The sequence below is a fragment of the Myripristis murdjan genome, chromosome 11, assembly GCF_902150065.1.
Source record: "Myripristis murdjan chromosome 11, fMyrMur1.1, whole genome shotgun sequence".
Lineage (NCBI taxonomy): Eukaryota > Metazoa > Chordata > Actinopteri > Holocentriformes > Holocentridae > Myripristis > Myripristis murdjan.
The window spans coordinates 14,320,001-14,338,646 of NC_043990.1; the positions used below are offsets into that span (position 1 = coordinate 14,320,001).

The 18,646-nt window shown below is 39.8% G+C and overlaps 1 protein-coding gene across 1 annotated transcript; it reads right to left on the reverse strand.

Moving 5' to 3' along the window:
* Window positions 1-4,202: 4,202 nt before the first annotated feature.
* On the reverse strand, window positions 4,203-15,012 carry LOC115367914 (zinc transporter ZIP4-like). Its single transcript, XM_030063865.1, has 12 exons — window positions 14,645-15,012; window positions 10,684-11,067; window positions 10,025-10,229; window positions 9,724-9,917; window positions 8,994-9,171; window positions 8,588-8,760; window positions 8,276-8,467; window positions 7,653-7,754; window positions 6,724-6,778; window positions 6,416-6,568; window positions 5,852-6,039; window positions 4,203-5,182 (listed from the first exon to the last, which is right to left on the reverse strand). Exons 1-12 carry the CDS (start codon window positions 14,849-14,851, stop codon window positions 5,054-5,056), a joined length of 2,160 nt encoding a protein of 719 aa, XP_029919725.1. The 5' UTR covers window positions 14,852-15,012; the 3' UTR covers window positions 4,203-5,053.
* Window positions 15,013-18,646: the final 3,634 nt, after the last annotated feature.

Below are 18,646 nucleotides of genomic sequence, written 5' to 3' on the forward strand. Positions count from 1 at the left end.
GTATTCACAGCACATCTTGTGCCTGTGTACGATACCCTCAGGGCATCGTACTGGGCCCTCTACTCTTCTCTCTTAAGATTAATTGGCCCCCTCATCTTTTCCTACAGCTTCTGCTATCACTGCTGTGCTGAGGACCCCACTTTTATTTCCTAGATTCATACAGATACATCTCTAGTTTGAAATTTACCCACCACCTCAGTTGGAGGTGCCCCTTTTCAACAGAAAATCATTCCTTCAACAGGACTGCTTCATCTCTTGCTGATCAGACCACAGTGGAATGCTGTAATATGTATTATATCTATATATCTATATATCTATATATATCTATACACACACACACACACACACACACACACATATATATATATATACATATATATACACACATATATACATATATATGTGTGTGTGTGTATATATATATGTATATATATGTGTGTGTGTATCTATCTATCTATCTGTCTATCTATCTATCTATCTATCTATCTATCTATCTATCTATCTATAGATAGATATAGATAGATAGATAGATAGATAGATATAGATATATAGATATATATACACTCCTGATCAAAATTTTAAGACCAGTTGAGAAATTGCAATTGCAATTGCAAGAATTTACATTTTGCACTGTTGGATCTTAAGAAGGTTCTAAGTAGAGCTTCAAAATGCAAAAAGAAGAAATGGGAGTGAGACAAAAAAAAATGAGCGGCTTTCATAATTCAGTGCACAGATTATAATTTTTATAGGCTAGAGAAAATGTAACTTTGTTAACCAGATAATCTTGCTAGATTCTTTCAATTTTTAACTCATGTCGGCATGAGCTTGTAATAATCACCTCAGTCATGAAGAAAAGGGAATCTTCCACAGGATGGAAACAATATAGCCTCATGAACTGGATGACCTTGTGTTTTTCTTTTTAGTTAACTTCCTGCATTCTAAGTTGAGGATAGCTTACCTGTTCAAATAACCTGGACAGGATTGATGAGTAAAATGCTGTTTCCCCTCAACATCTACCTTCCAAGTAAGCTTTCAGAAGTTTCTGACCTTTCAGCTGCCCTACCCAGTGGTCAACATTATGACTCTATGAATTGCCTCCCATGTGAGGAAATATTTAGCCTTGAGGGTGAAACAGGGCAGAAAAGCAGGTCAGTCGACTCGGTTAACCTTCTCTGGGAAAGGTTAGGTAAAAGTTGCATATGAAATGGAGCTGCACTCATATCCTTATACCTCTTGAATGACTTTTCATTGAAGAGACATTTTGCTTGAGGAGAAATTATATTGAGCTTTATTATTATGGGAAACACCTTTGTGAAACCTGTCTGGACTAGTTTTCAAATGTGGCTGTCCCAAATCACCATTGTTGTGAGGACACTGATGAAGGCTAAATGCCAAGGCATGAAGCTTGTCAGACATGATGATCTAATTTGTTTTATCAGACAGTACAAGTTTGATAAAGTGAGATACATGCAGTGCAACTGACTTCAATTATTGTCCATTTTCACAGGTGGAACCACACAGTCATTGGTAGAAATACTCCATCTGGGTCTTAGGTCAGACATTGTTGTGTGCTACAAGCTAAATGAGCTAAATAAGCTATTTGAGCTAAATAAAAGTCATGAAATTTTATGCCTGCACAGACCATGCTTTATTTTTTCAAGCTTAGAAAGAGATGCTTTTGAGCTAATATTTTTGTTTAGAACTTTTCAAAGCTTATGTTTTTTCCCACCACTTTTTAAAAATATCCAAAAATAAATGAGGTCAAAATCATCTGAATGATTTAATTCCATGCAGTGTATGTAGCAATTTGTGTGTGTGTGTGTGTGTGTGTGTGTGTGTGTGTGTGTGTGTATGCGCAAGGAAGTGAGACAATATGTGATGTTGATTTTCCTGTGTAGCTGGTGCTGATTAGTACATGAGCAGCTATCATCTTTTGGGGGAGTGATGATGTTTATCACAGAGTTTGGCCTCTGCTAATGACTGCACCTCCTGCATTTGCAGATGTAGGACAAAAAGAGAGACAGGCGCAGGTGTGTACTTTTTTAATTTATTTTTTAACTGATCCACTTATCCACTTACCCAGTCCTCAGGGAGGAGCTACAGCTTTCGGACATCAAATCAGAGCATGAAGATTCTGAAAACGTCACACAGGGAAACATAAAGGGCCTATATCATTTTTTTTTTATTTGCAGGGTACACATACAGAGGGGAGGCACTGTACTAGAGGAACTGTGACTGATAAAAAAGACTAATCAATGAGTGAGTTAAGAGTACACTAATGTGCTCTGTTGCTGAGGTTTGCAGTGAGAATGGGAAAGGGATTAAACACAAACTCAAGGCTTGCTGTCAGTCACCACACCCTTGACATACATTTGCTGGAAACGCCCATTCAGGCCCAGACAGCCAAACATGGGTGCTGACCAGGATACCTGCAGCCGTGTCATATTTGTCACTGAGCTGCTTGTTCACTCTTGTCATACAGCAGCTGTAAGTGCAGCTGCTAAAAGGTTACAGGCACTTCATTTAGTCGATTCACCTTGCAGTTGAAGTCAGCCTTCACTTTTGACCACAAAGAGTCAGCTGTTTTTATTTATGACTCCTCTCTGCTTTTTGCTGTCCAGACCTTTTTTCTCTGTTTCCATCTCTTTCTGGGGCAGTGCCAAGACAGCTGCCTGACAAAGTCCTTTATCTGCACACACACTTTATGAAGTTGTAAAACTACCAGAGTTGCTGTCTAGAGTTACAGTATAATCCAGTTGTTCGAGTCTCTAAAGTGGCCTTTCTCTTTCCTGTCTTTAGTCTTTCTTCTTTGTGATTGATAATCATCAGCAGCACTATAAAAGATAAAAGGAGGTAAAATACTGTACTTTAAAATGTATGTATGTAACAGCTACAAGTCTGATCAGATGGATACTTTCAGCTGATTGTTTATTTATTAAATTATTTATTGTCCTGTAGGGGTACAGTGAATTACATGGCTCCAAGGACCCATAAAACCAAATCCTATTGTAGAATTTAAAAAATGTAGGGCTTGCTAAAAAGCTGTCTCAAGGGAAACTTGACTTCTCCTCTGTCAGCAGCAATATGCTATAATAATCTGCTGAAGTGATACATGCAGGGTGTTACCTGTCATTTACAACATATGTTTAGAGGATGAGCACTCTGTCTGTTGTCATAAAGTGGGTCATTATATCTGAGGTAAACTGCAGACTGTTTCCTTATAGGTCATGCTTGTGACTGCACATAGATGACTGAGGTAAAGATGTGCAACATCTTTACCTCAGCAGTTTCATGTGTGCTGGCATGACTGCATTGTGTGTGTGTTTGAACGATGAGTTGTCAGTGGACTCTGTTCCTAATGAAGACTATAATCAGTTTCGACTGCATCAGAGGCTTCATTAACCCGGGGGCACACAGGATCAGACTTTAAAACAGAAAAGAACTGTACCATAAAAGGCCCAAATATCTCTGACAGCAGACAGAGAAAAGGTTCATGCATGCATATAATTGTCCAGAGGTTCCACTTAATTTATTTCTTTTGAAACAGAAAACACTGATGTTTCAGCTTTACATGCCTAGAGGGACACTCTGGACAGTTGTATGTGTTTGTGAACCTTTTCTTTGTCTGGTGTCTAAGCTGCACTGGTTGAACGCACCAAACAAGCACTGGGAACTGCAATGAGTCAAAAGATTGCAGTGGAGTTTTCCTCTATACTTTCTCCAAATAATATGTCTGGCATTACGATGTGGCTTGACCTTTCAGATTTTATCTATAATAGAGAGCCTGAAAGGAATACTCCCAATGTTATGAGCAAAATATCCTTTTTCTGACTTACCCAGAGTGAGACAAGATGTTTGAAATTTAGTGAAAAAGATTATTAAGTTTAATCATGTTTCATGAGCAGGTTAAGAGCACTCTTACTTCAGTTCTCTGCATCCTTTGACACTGTCAGTCATAGATACTCCTTACCACTTTTACCTACCTGGGAATTCTGGACCTGATCACAGTTTTCTGTTTGACGCCAGTGGACAACAGTCACTGTTGTCCACTGGCATCCCTCAGGGCATCGTACTGGGCCCTCCACTCTTTTCTCTATAGAGCAAGGTGAAAAAATAAACCTGTCAATCTACACATAATGGCTAGATATGCTGCCTTGACTGTTGTGCATGTGCAATGAAACAACATCAAATCTTAAACGGTAGAGTGTTTAAAAGCATTTTAATTTTTCAAATATGACAATACAAATCACATAATCACATTAAAAACAATTAACTCTACATTCTGTGCCAGCATAATTAATATGCTTTGGATTTTAGTTACATTTAGCACAAAATACGGTTTAACATGTATTTTCCCACTGATTCATTGCATAACATGTTTTCATTTCCTAAAACTGTCAAAACTGTGCAAAGAACAGGAGTTACAACTCAAGGAAAACCCAAAGTGCTCATTTTGAAATTTAGTATTGTTCTTAAAAAATAATTTGAGGCTGGATAGCCTAAAGACAATAGCACACAGACAACATATTACAGTAGTGAGGTACAGATGGGTAAAGATGGACAACAGTGATTTCCACCTCCACATCTTCATCATGAATGGGAATTAACAAAGTGGGGGGAAGAAATTTCAGAGAACTTTGGTGCTTATAAAATCATCATTTGGCAATAACTGCTGATTTCTCATGTTATTAAAATATTGAGGTAAAGGCTCCAGACATCACTGAGGTCATGTAAGCAACAATATACTGTGTTCTGAATGAAAGGAGTGTACAACAGTCTGGACTGTATGTGCAAACATTTTCTTGCATGTCTATATACATGTGCATCAATGTGTGTGTTTTAAAAATCTGTAGAGTCCTCACGAAAATCCACAGTGAAATGGGCCCCCTTTTCTCAGCAAATTAACGTGTTGATCTGTGTGTTCCTGTATGTTTATTGTCGTGTCCGCCTATCACGGCCTTTATTATCTATACTGATTACACCAGCAGGAAGAGAAATCCGCCGAGTCGACCATTGTGTTTTGTGCGTGTGTGTCTGTCCCAGTGTCCTTGTATTAAAAGCCTATTTTGTCTTCGAACATCGACAGCAGCAACAGGATGGCCCAGCCGCTCAGCAGGCCGATATTTTGCAACAGAAACATCAACCAGGGTCTCTTGTTGCTGGAGTGAACCATTGTGGGGAGCTGGAGAGAGAAAGAAGGTACATGCACACATTAGACGAACATTACACTTCCTGTAGAAGTTTTTTTAAAAAAAATTTTATTGAGTGAGTGAGGGTCAAAATGCATTACATTTATATTCCAAGAAATTACATACTCATATTCTCTTTGATAAATCAAATTTCATTCACTGTCCCTTTTGAGGTGTTTGTCCTGTACAATGAAAAACTGCAGATGGTCAATGGAGGTGGGGACAAATTAGACTCAAATGACAAAAAATGTGGAATAAGTGTGGGGGAAAAAAGGAGATCCATGTAGACTGAACCATGATATTATGTGCTTATTCCACATTTGTCAGTTGTGTCTACAGGGTCCTCACTTCAGTTTTGTGTAACGCACCTTTAAAAGAATCTAGTTTAATCTGTGTTCTCTCGTCCTTTTTGTAACTGCATGGAAAAGATCACACCTGACACAGTAACTCAGTAACATTTACTCTGAGTACATTTTAAATGAACAACTTTTTTACTTTTACTTCTGCAGATTTTTACAGCACAACTTCTACTTCTACCTCAGTAGATGTTCAGCAAATTAACAGTACTTCTACTTGAGTAGCAATTATAGTAGTAGTAGTAGTAGCAGTTATAGTAGTCTTTCCACCACTGTACGTTGATGTGTAGAGACACACACACTCACCATATCAGCCAGTCCCACATACAGAAAAAGCCCTGCAGTGACAGCAGCTATCCACTGTTTGGTGGCAAGGTCAGTGGCCACAGACAGAGCAATGTACAGGCCCACGAACGAGGTCATGGCACTGCCGACATTCAGCAGCAAAGCCCGGCGGACTGACAGACCACTGTGGAGCAAAATGGCAAAGTCACCTGGAGAGAGACAGAGAGAACGACAGAGAGAGAAAGAGAGAGAGAGAGAGAAAGAAAGGAGGAGGTGTGACTCGTGTACACACCTGTTCACTGGGACACATTTGACATATTCATTTTGTTTTATGGAGAATTATGGGAATTCAAGTTGTACTTTCCATACAGTCCTCACTGTACATAATGCTAGACCTAGATGTTAAAAGACAGGCATCACAGACATGTTGATAGCCAGATAGACAGACAGACAGGTGGATAGATAGACAGGTAATAATAAGCTGCCTGTATTCCCCTCACTATCTTTACAGCTGCTGTATAGCTACTCATAAGGACACACCAGACATACTTTGTGTGTATGTGTGTGTTTGTGTGTGTGTCTTACCCAGCTCATGTGGTAGCTCATGGCAGAGTACAGCTACTGATGTGGCCAAACCAGACCTCCATGACAGGGAGAAAGCCGCACCAATCGCCAAACCATCGGCAAAGTTATGGATCCCATCGCCTATAGTGATCATGTAGGGCAGCAGACGCTGTTCTGGAGGAGAGGATGGACAGACGGACAGACAGCAACAGAGACAAAGTTATGGATCCATCCTCCCATCGTGTTAGTGGTAAGCCAAGCAGAATCATTACCACTGTTATCACTGTTGGAGTGTTGAATGTGTGTGTGTGAGAGGGAACTTCACTCACCTCTGCTGCGCTCTGTTGGCTTTGGAAATGATTTGTTGTCGTCTTCACAGTCAACCTGAGATGAAAACGTACATTAAACACATGTAACATTATGTTGTAGTAATGGCACATAGTTTGTATTTGGATGCAGCTGAGTTGCATTGCTGTACACTATCAAATTAAGGTTTAAGGTTTTCCAGTTTGATTTTTTTTCTGTTATGATTCAGTTTGGGCACATCAGCTGCTAAAGGCTTTGTTTACACCATGTTTTATTGGATTGAACTTTTTTGTGACTAAACACCGTCAGCGCTATATCAAATTGGTATTTTGGAGTCATCGACACATGCTTTGCTTGCTCATGCGGTATTTTTGTGCTTGTGCACCAGGCTTGGTGCAGAGAGGACCTTGACTGAAAACGTCAGAAAACGTCAACTTGATGCTCAGTGCACGGAAGAGGAAGGATTGGCTGGTGAAGTTGTACCCGTGGACAGTATTTTCTTTATTGTATTTGTTTCATTTATACTTGATTTACTCATTTATTCCTCTGACATGATGAATTCCAAGAAGATGTCGGTTCATCTCCACACCCCTCTATTTATATTCCACTGCTCCCAGCACGTTTACATCAGATGAACAAAAACAGCAGGTGAGTTTGGATACATCCTCACTGACTGTGTATCAGGATGCAGCACTTAGCATTGGTCACTGTGACTGAGGAACTGCAGTCAAATTTAAAGAACATTGAATATTATAAGAGGAAGTGATGTGGATGTAGTGGCAGGTGAAAGGCAGTTTAAAGTGCTGCCCTCACTCACATCTCAGAGGCTACAGGAGAACTGAAATAATCTGAAGAAATAGTATCTTGTGCTTGTTTTACTTCTCCTTGACTCTTGATTAATATTCCTTCTGAAACTTCCCCTGTCTGTCTGTCTGTGTGCGTGTTGTCTCACCAGGTCTGTTTTTGATGCTGACTGTGATTTCTGTTGTTTCTTCTTCTGTTGGTACATCTCTAAAACTCTTCCATGGTCACAGTGGTGCGGCTCTGACTCTTCCTGGAGAAACAGTGAGGAATGATCGTTACTAAGTTTAGAAAAAGGAGTGAAAACTGTCAAACTCTTAGATAGAAATAATTTTGAATTCAGGGCGAAACTAAATTCTGCATGAAAGAAATCATTCAACATTGCTGAACAATTTCAAATATAAATATTGATGAATGAAAGATTAGTATTTTGCAGTCCTAAGGAAAGGTGTTTTTTGGGGAAAAAAGTTCTCTCTTTTTGGGTTTATCTCCGGCATTAAAACATCCTTTTAATATTATTCATAGTCTGTCTGCAACATGCAACAATTGCTGGTTTGTTATAGCCGTACTACTCATTTTCTTTGTTATCATTACAATAATGCTACATGAGAGTTTATAAATTGTAGCTGAGAGGAAGAAACAGAGTCAGGGGATGAGATGATGATGGACTTTTTCTGAGAAATTATTTATGTAAACATCTGTGTTACTATTCCTAACGTCCATGATGCTGTGGGTGATGGTAATGTTTATATCTGTGTCTGTGTGACTCGTCACCTCGTAATGATGAGGATGATGGTGATGATTATCTTTCCGTGTGACCAGAGAGAAGATTGCCTCCATCAGGTAAAAGTAGTAAATCCCAGCCAGCACCACCAATATCTTGTATATGTAGTCGTGACTGCCATCCTCGTGATTGTGATCTTGGTGACTGCCGCCTTCGCTGGAGTGCACGTGTAAGCCTAGAAACTGAACACACACACCAAAAGAAGACCTGAGCTGGCAGACGTTTTACTTTGTGCAATGTGTGGAAATGAATCCTTTCTATGTCTATTTTTGGCAAATCTTGTGAAAACATAAACCAGTCACCATGGGCATCAGGTGCAGTAAGGCGTCCCCTGTGAGTGTACCCACAGCCAGGCTAATGCAAAACTGGATGCTCAGCTGGAAGACATCAGTGCAGGACGTACACAGCAGCACCACGATGCCGAACATGGACGTCACCGTTATCACCACATTGGCTATGGTCGCGTAGATGTATCCTGTGAGAGAGACAGAACAGGAGGGGACAGGGAGCGTCGGTGATCAACGTTCTGGCTGCAGGCGTGAGTGAGAAATAAGAAAAGTAGCTTCCCTTCCAAAAGACTCAAGTGCCACCAGTACATCTATCCTGAAAGGCAAATGTATAAAATCTTCAAGTTATCTGGATCTTGCTGAGCACATGTGGTTCTGTTGTTCCTCCATTCCTACGATACACACACACACTATCACTTACTCTCAGCTGTGGTAAGCGCATCGGGCTGTGGACTCTCTGTGTCGCCAACACAGGCTCCACTCAGGATCTGCTGGACCAGCGCAGGGCTGAGCCGGGCCAAGTCGGACCGATCCAGGGAGGAGGCAGCAGAACTGTTCTCCATACCGTGGATCAGCACCAGCTCCTCAGCTGAGAAACACTGCGGGCAGGGAGAGAGGGAAACAATTTAGCTTTAACCTGATGAACAGCACCCTGAAAGGTAAGCTGGCCTTAAGATTCACGCTTTGACTATCTTGTATAAGAGATGGACTTAGAGATCTGTCTGTATCCAAACTCATGGCCATGCACACACACATTTTACCTGCTCAGCTTAATGCCACATTTGAGTTATAGCTTAAATTTAGAATTTTTTTTTTTTTTTTTTTTTTAAATCAGACGGTGCCAACACACACACACACACACACACACACACACACACACCACCATCACTAATAAAAAAACAATGTACTAATCCTCTGATGACATAGTGTATATGAATTGTTAGGGCTGATAATGACAGATAATGACAGATATGTCTGATAGGGACATATTGGATCATTGTTCAATACAAAAAACACATTTATAGCAAGGAATCTTCAGATTTTGTAATCAAACAGTTCACTTTTTTTTCAGTTTAACAAAAATGGCTTAATTTCTAAAAGTCTGATTGACAAACTAATAATGACACTATTTTTGTATGTAGTATGTGTACCGGGGCTTCTGTGTTGTTTCCCCAGTGTTCCTCTTGGTGTTCATGGGTACTTCTCTTCCTCCACCTCTGATCGCTGTGGTCATGATCAGCATGCTCATGTTCATGGTGCTCGTGTTCATGGTGCTCATGCCCGTGTTCGTGCTCCTTATCCAAGCTAGGACCCAGCTTCAGGCTCCTCATGAGAGCCTCCAGGTCTACAGAGCACAAACACAAACCGCACTTCAACAAAAGCACCACCCAGGTTCACACGGGCCTCCGATACGTGTATGTGTGTCTGTGTGGAAGCGTGTCGGACATTTACCATGGATGGTGAAATTCTCGGAGCCGATACGCTGCATGATGTAGTCCAGGAAGTAGCTCTCCTCAGGCAGGAAACGGTTTATGAAGCAGTGACCCTGCAAGGCGTGATACAAGACGCGCCCCATCACTGCACCCACCTCGATCTCACTGGCGCCTGCTGATGACGCATTCACTGCTGCCATGATGGCGTTGGGTGTAACACAGCTCTGGTTACCATGGTGATAAAGAGGATGCGGGACGGCGAGAAAGGAAATATGGGTGTAAGGAAGAGAAGAAAGTCTTGCTCATTAAATCAACCAGACAAGAGGTTGTGACATTTTTCACAATGTCTCACGTGTTTTAAAATGCAAATCTTGCAAATCTTTTTTTAAAATGAGAGTCGTTTCAGGAGATGGAGGGACTGTAACCGCTGAACACATCTATTGCACAGTAATTATAATAAAGGCTGCTCAAAGCATGAACCATAGGAATTGAATTCCATTGAATTTGCATTTAATTTCTATGGCATGAACTTAGGAGTAACAAAAGGGAGGGCGTCTCTATTAAGAGCATCAGAGCTGCAGACTGACTGAGTTAAGCTGCTGTGATTTGGCAAATCTGTCCCACAGACTGAATAAAAATACAAAAGAGTATCACAGGTTGCGGCAGTCTTTAGCTCACCTCGTTGCGTGAGGGCTTGTAGTGCTCATCGAGCCCTCGAAGCAGACTCTCCAGACCATGAGCGTCTATGTGCTCATGCTGGTGCTCCTCCTCGTGGGTGTGTGTGTCGTTGTGCGACGCCTCGTCCTCCTCGTGGTGGTGATCATGGTGCTCATGATGTGTGATTTTGTGCAGAAAATGCTCGGTCTCCTCTCCCCACCTCCCCTCTGTGACGGCGGTGCAGGCCAAGCCAGGAGAGCTCAGGTAGAGCAGAGAGCCAGCCGCTAAAGAGGAGAACTCTGACACGCTGACTCGCACCTCTCCCTCCTCTGCTTCTGTTTTACTCTCCTCCTCATGGATGGAGTGATTGCTCATCAGCTGGTCGATGCTCTCCGTTAGATTGCACTACACAGACACACACACACACACACACACAATAAATATCACTGCCAATGAATGATAAGCTGCAAGAGTCAAATCAACAACATATCATGTTCAAAAATATGTAAATATAGAGGAAATGGAAAAGCTTCTCTTGTCACTGAAGTGTTGTAAACCTTGTGGCTATGATAATCTGGATGTTAAATTATTACAGCTGTCAGACAGGATTGTGACAAAGCCACTGTGTCATATTTTTAACCCTCCTATTATGTTTGGGGCCAATGTTTAACGTCTCTAAATAAATGATTAACATCATTTTTTTTTATTCATATTTAATGAGTGTTCCTAATGCAATGGGTACTACTGGGTAAACATGAAATTCACATGATGATTTGTTTTCAATGTCCTGTACACACTTTGTAACGCATCGGTTATAAATAAAAAAATCTGTTCTTAGAAATAATATAAAGCCATTAAAACACCAAAAATTTATATTTCTTTCCAATTTTAGGTCAGTCAGTGAGATTTTATGGTGATTTGCATATTTTTTCATAGTCGTGTAATAGGAATACTGGATGTATAAGTGGGGGTGGGGGGGTTATGTTTTATTTAAAGGGCTATTTAGGTCATCAACAAAGAAACATAAAGTACTTGACACATAAACTTTGATGACAATTTTAGTTATAGTAATTTTGTGGAGGTTTAAACTGCTGGGGTCAAATTGACCCCAAACATAAAAGATGTTTGTAAATTTGAAAATAATAGGAGGGTTAATTTATGTCTGAATGACAATGTTTATCTCAAAATGTGGGAAACAGCAAAGGTTCCTCTGCTAAAAAATAGCAAGGACTCATTCACTGGACCTAATAGTTGGCCTATCAGCATTCTGCCTGTTTGAAGCAAATCTATGGATTGAATTGGAGTTAATCTATATGATAATAATTTTATGGATTAACCTCTTCAGCTCCACCTCTCTCACAGTGGAGTTTGTCATCGCTGCATGGCTGGGCTTTGTTCAAACCCACAGAACTTTATTATAAATTGAAATGGAGATCCCAATGTTTCCAAAGACACCAAATATTACCTGCTCAATTACAGAGCAATGTGTATTAAATTATACATAAGACATCTATTTTTTTTTTTTTACTTAATTTAATGGTGCAACAATAAAACAAGGGCATTTTTGGTTTGAATTTTTCACTCAATGTCAGCAGATTCAGAATATATAGCTGCCATGTTCATGCAATATGAAAAAAATCTAACTTTGAAACAACTTAAGGAAAATTTTAAAATTGAAATCTGAATGAATTGTGTCCTGAGGTCAGGAATTATTAAACAACAAGGCATTCTCCTTTCAGGGGAGAGGAGGAGGCAAGGTGACAAGACCTAATGGGAGGATTTTTAACTGCTGAGACACAGGCTTTTCTGTGCCAGAGAACGAGAAAGAGCAATGATGCTGAGGACATTGAGGGCGGCTTGACCTGTTTACTGATAACATGCGGCTCAATTATTGCACAGAGAAGAGAGAGAAAAATATCTCTAATGAGAGGATTCCTCTTTCCACTACTGAGGCTCACCTACCCGCAAACATAACTGTACAACTTATCCATTGTTGTACAACATTAAATTACAATGAGAGACAGAATGACATGCAACAAACACTGTAAGCAATGTCACAATGACCCACTAACTTGACAAAATTTTACTTTAGGTCATCAGAATTGTGGTTTTTATTACGCCTATTAAAGTTTTAACTACCTTTTACACCCACTGACAATAAATGTTATATCACTGCTGGCTCCATCAGTTGATAGACAAGATATGACCAGCCATGATCTACTCAGTCACTTCTGTATCCTGTTTGATCTCTATACATCTGAGGTGATTTTTACATTTTTGTCATGCATTATTCTACATTAGATGGCAGATTAGCTCCTAATGTGTGTTCAATCAGATCTGTGCTCTGGGCCATTGTGCTGTTTTTATCTTGTCACTTTTTTATAATCAGTTATATTACTGCTCACCATCACAGTAGATATTATCAGGCATGTTCTGTTCCTGCACACAATAACAAGTCCAAGGACTCCATCCACAAGATAGAAACGTTTGGTCCCTTCTCTGGAACTACGACTGCAGAGCCATAATGGCTGCCAGAGAGGACAGAAACACCTGGACTATGCAGATCTAAAGCTGTGAGTGCGAGGACTGGTCGAGGAGCCAAGATGGACAGCACACTGCCTGTGATTCTGTGGCTTTCTGACAGGGCAAACTAACCCAATAGTAATAAAATAATTATATTAACAATTAATTTGACGTTTTGTTATTATTAACTAATTTGCAGCACTGTGTGGGTGTATTTGTGTGTCTGTGTGTTCAGTGCTGAGTGATCAACAGTGGGTTCAACAGGGACTCAAACAAGGACATTTGCTTTAACTTGATCCCTGTTCATCAATAAACAAATAAACCAGGAGGGAATGTTTTCCTAGTAAAAATTTTCCAGCGTTTGGAAAGCAGTACATATCTCTTGTTAAATAGCCTGTAAGGCTTTTTGTCCCGCTGGCAGATGTGCGTTATCACCGCAGTTCATCGGGTTACAGCGACATAACCGCACACTCCTGTGCTCAAGCTTAATGCTTATATAGAAAAGTCAAATCCACAAGCTACTGCGGATTGCATAAAAATCAATAACACGACATTTTCCTGATGAGATCCCGATACAGTGATCAAAGGGTTTTTAGTTGCTTACACAAACTATTTTCAAGAGGGGAAAAAAATCCCCATCAGTGCAGCGCCCTCACTGCAGGCGCGCAACAGGTGCGCACTGCACACCTGAGGACTGTAATAAGCCTAAGCGATTATTTAATTTTTTTTAATTTTGGTTTCTGGTTAAATGAGAACTGAACGGCTTTTTAAAGCGACAATTCACTTCACAAATCTTCGCAGACAAAATGAAAAACCAAGAACAGATGAACATTTTGATCACAGACGCACATTTTATAAGAGTTTTTAGTCGGACCTAAAGAGCCTAATCTAACTAGAGCCTGCATTTATTTAGTTATCTGGGTTTTGATATGAGTTTAAGAGTCGGTCCTGTGGAACCTGATCTAAGTAGAACCTGCATTTATTTAGTTATTTGGGTTTTTACCGGTGGTGTAGTTTGCTATAGCCTAACAAGCGATTAACTTTAAACGCTAAGTAGGAAATCAGCAGTGAGACTGAATCAAAATATTATAAGTCACTGTAGCTACAGGTTAATACATTGTCTTTGTGTAAATTGAGATATTCACCTTGCCCATACCTATCCACAGATCCGCTGGGAGAAGCTGACACTACGGGCTCAATATGCTGCAAAGTGCACATGACTAAATTGATATAGTCGCTCATTTAGGCTATCTGCACAGTTTCCAAACAAATACTGAGTTAAACAATAAGAGGGGAGGAAAATTAGAGCCCCTTGTTAAGAAATCCAGTGTATATTGTGAGCCGCTCGGCCGGCAGGAGCAGATCACCTGGCTGATAGCTCGTGGACCTCGACCTCTTACCACACAGCCTGCGGTCTGGTGCGCCGGGCTGACGGCGGAGTTAGCCTAATAAAGCTTACCTTTTCACACGACACTTCACCGCACTGCACACGCTTCTCCAGTATATTAAAAAGAGAGCGAAGAGCCTCCTGAGTCAGATACTGTTGACCCGGCGCCACCACAGCAAGCACATCCCTGTAGGCCTGCTCCACAGCGGGGGAGCCCGACACGGAACCGAGCGAACCCAAACCGGCAATCAGAGAGAGGAGCACCGCGGAGCAAAACATTTTTAAAGTTTCCCTTGAACTACTACTGTCTTAAAAAACTTTAACTTAAAAAAAAAACAACAACAACAACAGTAAACGGAGATTTAACAGTGACAGCAGAGGCCTGACGGAGTCAATCTTTGTGTCACATCCAAGCACACACACTCACTTTGGCACATTCAGACCTGAGCTTACAGGTTTTATCAGTTTAAAACCACTGGAGTTCCGCTGGGCCCGCACTCTTCACTGTGATTGGCTGAGACGTGGCTCGTGCTGCCCTATACCTGGCGCCCATGGTCACCTATGCAGATGGGAGGCAGCACTTCAGTATATATACTAAATAGGTTCATTTTGCCTAACAAAATTAACTTTTGTATTTCAGCATATAGAGGCACAGTATAGCTGCGTGGTGGCTACATACAGATTGAATGGGTGGGTTCATTCAATTTCAATGGGTGGGTAGGCCTACTTTCGGATTTGTAATTGCATTTGTTTGCATGGGATGTGCTTTGTAGATGAAGCTTGGTTGAATTTGGTTTGGTTGTAGGTTGTTATACTGACATTTTTTTTTTTTTTTAATGTCTATTATTATTTCTTTTGCAAGCACTTGCAATTCAACAGCATCACCAAAAACATGTCCACTTTGACTGCTAAACAGCTCATTCATGTTTTCCTGAGGCTAGTTTTCAATTTTCCATCTTTTAGCCCCAAAATGTCACCTGCCATGTCGCAGGGTATATTTTTTGAGGGTTTTTCTTTGCATTTACAAATGGCTACAGCTCGTTTATGTTCAACTGTGGGGTATTTATCAATGATGAGGTCAAAAACAAAAACAAAAAAAAATTGAGAGTGAGCATATCAGATAGACAGTATTTCTCTCATTTTGTAGGCATGTATCCTAAAAATGTCTTTATAATTAGTTTCTCTTATGTGCATCTCCCTTTTATCACTGAGGTTAGGAAGTTAGTTAAGGACTGTTAATTCTATTTAATTATGTCATTGGGGACTATGTATGTATGTATGTATGTATGTATGTATGTATGTGTATATATATATATATATATATATATATATATAAAGGCTCACTGTTCGAGTATTGATAATTAACAGCTGAGAGTATTTACACTGTTCTGCTGTATCTTCAGCAACTACAGTGAAACCAGCTGAAATACTTAATGATATACTAAATTTAATGTTAAGGTCAGGGGCGTCGTAGTGGGGGGAAAAGTGGGACTGATTACCCAGGGCCACAATGTGGGAGGGGGCCCTCGAAAGGCCTGAAATAAAAAGCTTTGCCTATTGGCTGGCTATACAAGGGCCCAATAAGATTTCTTTTCATGGGGCCCAAAATCCCTGGCGACACCCCTGGTTAAGGTTACTTTATTGTCCTCCATAGCAAAAAAAAAAAAAAAAATGTCCTGGATTACAGTTTTTTTCAATTGCTTTTTCTAGTATAATGAAACTGGGATCCACTTTGTCATCATCTTCACCTCCAAACCACAGCAGAAGTTTTCTTTTGCAAATGTGTTCACACCTTTTCATTGGATTCACACATTTTTCACACTCATTTGCACAACACTTCTCACATGTGTCATTTACCCTGACTTCATTGACTTCACTCTGGTAGTCAAAAGCAAAACATTTGCTCACAGGTGATAGAAAAGACCTGCATCACTGTGAAATCACTAGTGCTCCAATCACCAATCAATCAGTATGCACCTACAAAAAAGGGGCCTATAAATTCTATTCTGTTTTTTTTTGTTTTTTTTTTTAACTCTTTTAAGTTTTTCTGTGTAATACTGTATGTGAATTACAGTATTTCAGTTTTTGCCATTGATACAGTAAAATTTCACTTCGAAGTCTTTCTGAGTTTGGATGCAATTCTTTACTGTAAGTTCACATTTGAATGTGTAGCACACAGGAGAAGCTTGTTCAAACTGATAGCTGTATTTTGTATTCTGCTGTCAACTGTGTTACAGTACAGTAGAGTTGATTGAAGGAATCTACTCATTTGGGCATAAGTTGAGTTGTTTGAGGGAAATATTGGCTTTTGCTACATGCTTTACAATATGCATCTATGTAAATTGTCAAAAAAAAAAAAAAAAAAAAAAAAAAAAAAAAATATATATATATATATATATATATATGACTGCAATACACATAAGAAAAAGTAAGGTTGAACCTGCCCAGACTGAAAAGGGTAGGCTATGTTGCAGTTTTTGCATTGCAAAAACTGTAAGGGAATTGCTGATTCAGAAAAAGAGCAAATGAGACAACACTGACCACTTTGAAATCCAAGCTTCAGACGTACCTATTTTCCAATGCTTTTTAATCAATTTCCTTTTAAATCAAGCTTATTTACTTGTGTTTCTGATCGTCTGTTTTACTGTATTTACTGCATGTGTTTTTGCTTTGCCTTTGCCTGTTTTTATACTATATGGTTTTGCTTGCTTGCTTTTTAAAAATGATTTCTTTCCTGTGTTTTTACATGTACTCTGTAAAGCAGTTTGGGTTGCCTTTCGGTCTGAATTTTGCCGTACAAATACATTTGCCTTGCCAAATTGGTCACAAGCCAGATTCAAAACCATATTTGTCAGAACATGCATATCTTATTTCATAAATTAAAAGCAGCGACAACTCACTTTGCATTTTTACCAGCCCACAAGAAAAGGGTAGAGCCTGCAGTTCTCTAAGAGGCAAAAACTACCGACTGTGACTGTTGTTTGTGTCAGAGCAGGGGCGCCACCAGGGATTTTGGGCCCCATGAAAAGAAATCTTACTGGGCTCTTGTATAGCCGGCCTAAGGGCCAGCAAAAATTTTTGATGCTGTTTTATATAAAACTATGCATTTTAATGATATTTTTGACTATCATTCCCATATTTGTGAAAAGAACAACATGACAGTTGCTTGGTTACTGCTCACTGTCTCCCTTGTAGTCCCGCATGCAGGTCTAATTTATCTCCAAAACTGTAGACTCACAGGTGGTGGCATTGGATTTGGGGTGAAAAAATACATATATGAGGCTATATGGTCGTTGCAATTTAATCTTCTGATTTCCAGAAAATATAAACATTTCTCTGACTGTATTGAGAGCAGTCACTCAGTCTGCATGCACCAGAAATTTTCTCCTCTGTTCCTACGGCAAAGCAGGGGGGTGAGAGTCCCAAACTACTGACCAAACATTCTATTTCAGTGATAGCTGAATTTGAACTATATTATATATACAAATACATATACATATGTATACAACAACAAAGCAGAATAATAATAATAATAATAATAATAATAATAATAATAATAATAATAATAATAATAATAATAATTTAGCACCTGGGTTATAATACAAATTCACAAAGAGTACAGAAATGAAATTTACAGAAACCCTAAATGCCACTGTGTATGTCATCCAGCCAATGACAGGCAGAATACAAAGAATCACTTCACTGTCATGGTTAACAACAAAGTGAGGTAATGATTGATCCCCTCTTGTCCGGGCGGAATTGGACCCCTGGGCTCCTGCATGGCAGGCAGAAACACTATCCGCTCTGCCATCGGGGCTTGTGTACTTTGCCTGCAGTTGGGCGGATACTCCACTCATGTTGATAACTTATGCAAAACAGCAAAGTCCGATCGGCTTGAAAAGCTAGCGTGGCTGCAGGACAAAACCATTTCATGCAGATAGGGGGGTTTACTTTGTGGTCAATGGGGATTTTTAACTTTTACTGCCAAACACAAAAAAAAATAAAGAGATCATAATGGTAGTATTATTTTTGAAATATATATGTATATGTGTGTATATATATATATATATATAT

What these genes read in the sequence shown, in the direction of transcription:
- LOC115367914 (XM_030063865.1), bottom strand. Translation starts at nt 14,851, where the DNA reads ATGTTTTGCTCCGCGGTGCTCCTCTCTCTGATTGCCGGTTTGGGTTCG. An exon ending in ACAAGCCCTCACGCAACGAG is followed by an intron (nt 10,230 to 10,683) that starts GTGAGCTAAAGA and finishes CATGGTAACCAG; the next exon opens with AGCTGTGTTACACCCAACGC. An exon ending in TGAGCTACCACATGAGCTGG is followed by an intron (nt 6,040 to 6,415) that starts GTAAGACACACA and finishes GTCTCTCTCCAG; the next exon opens with GTGACTTTGCCATTTTGCTC.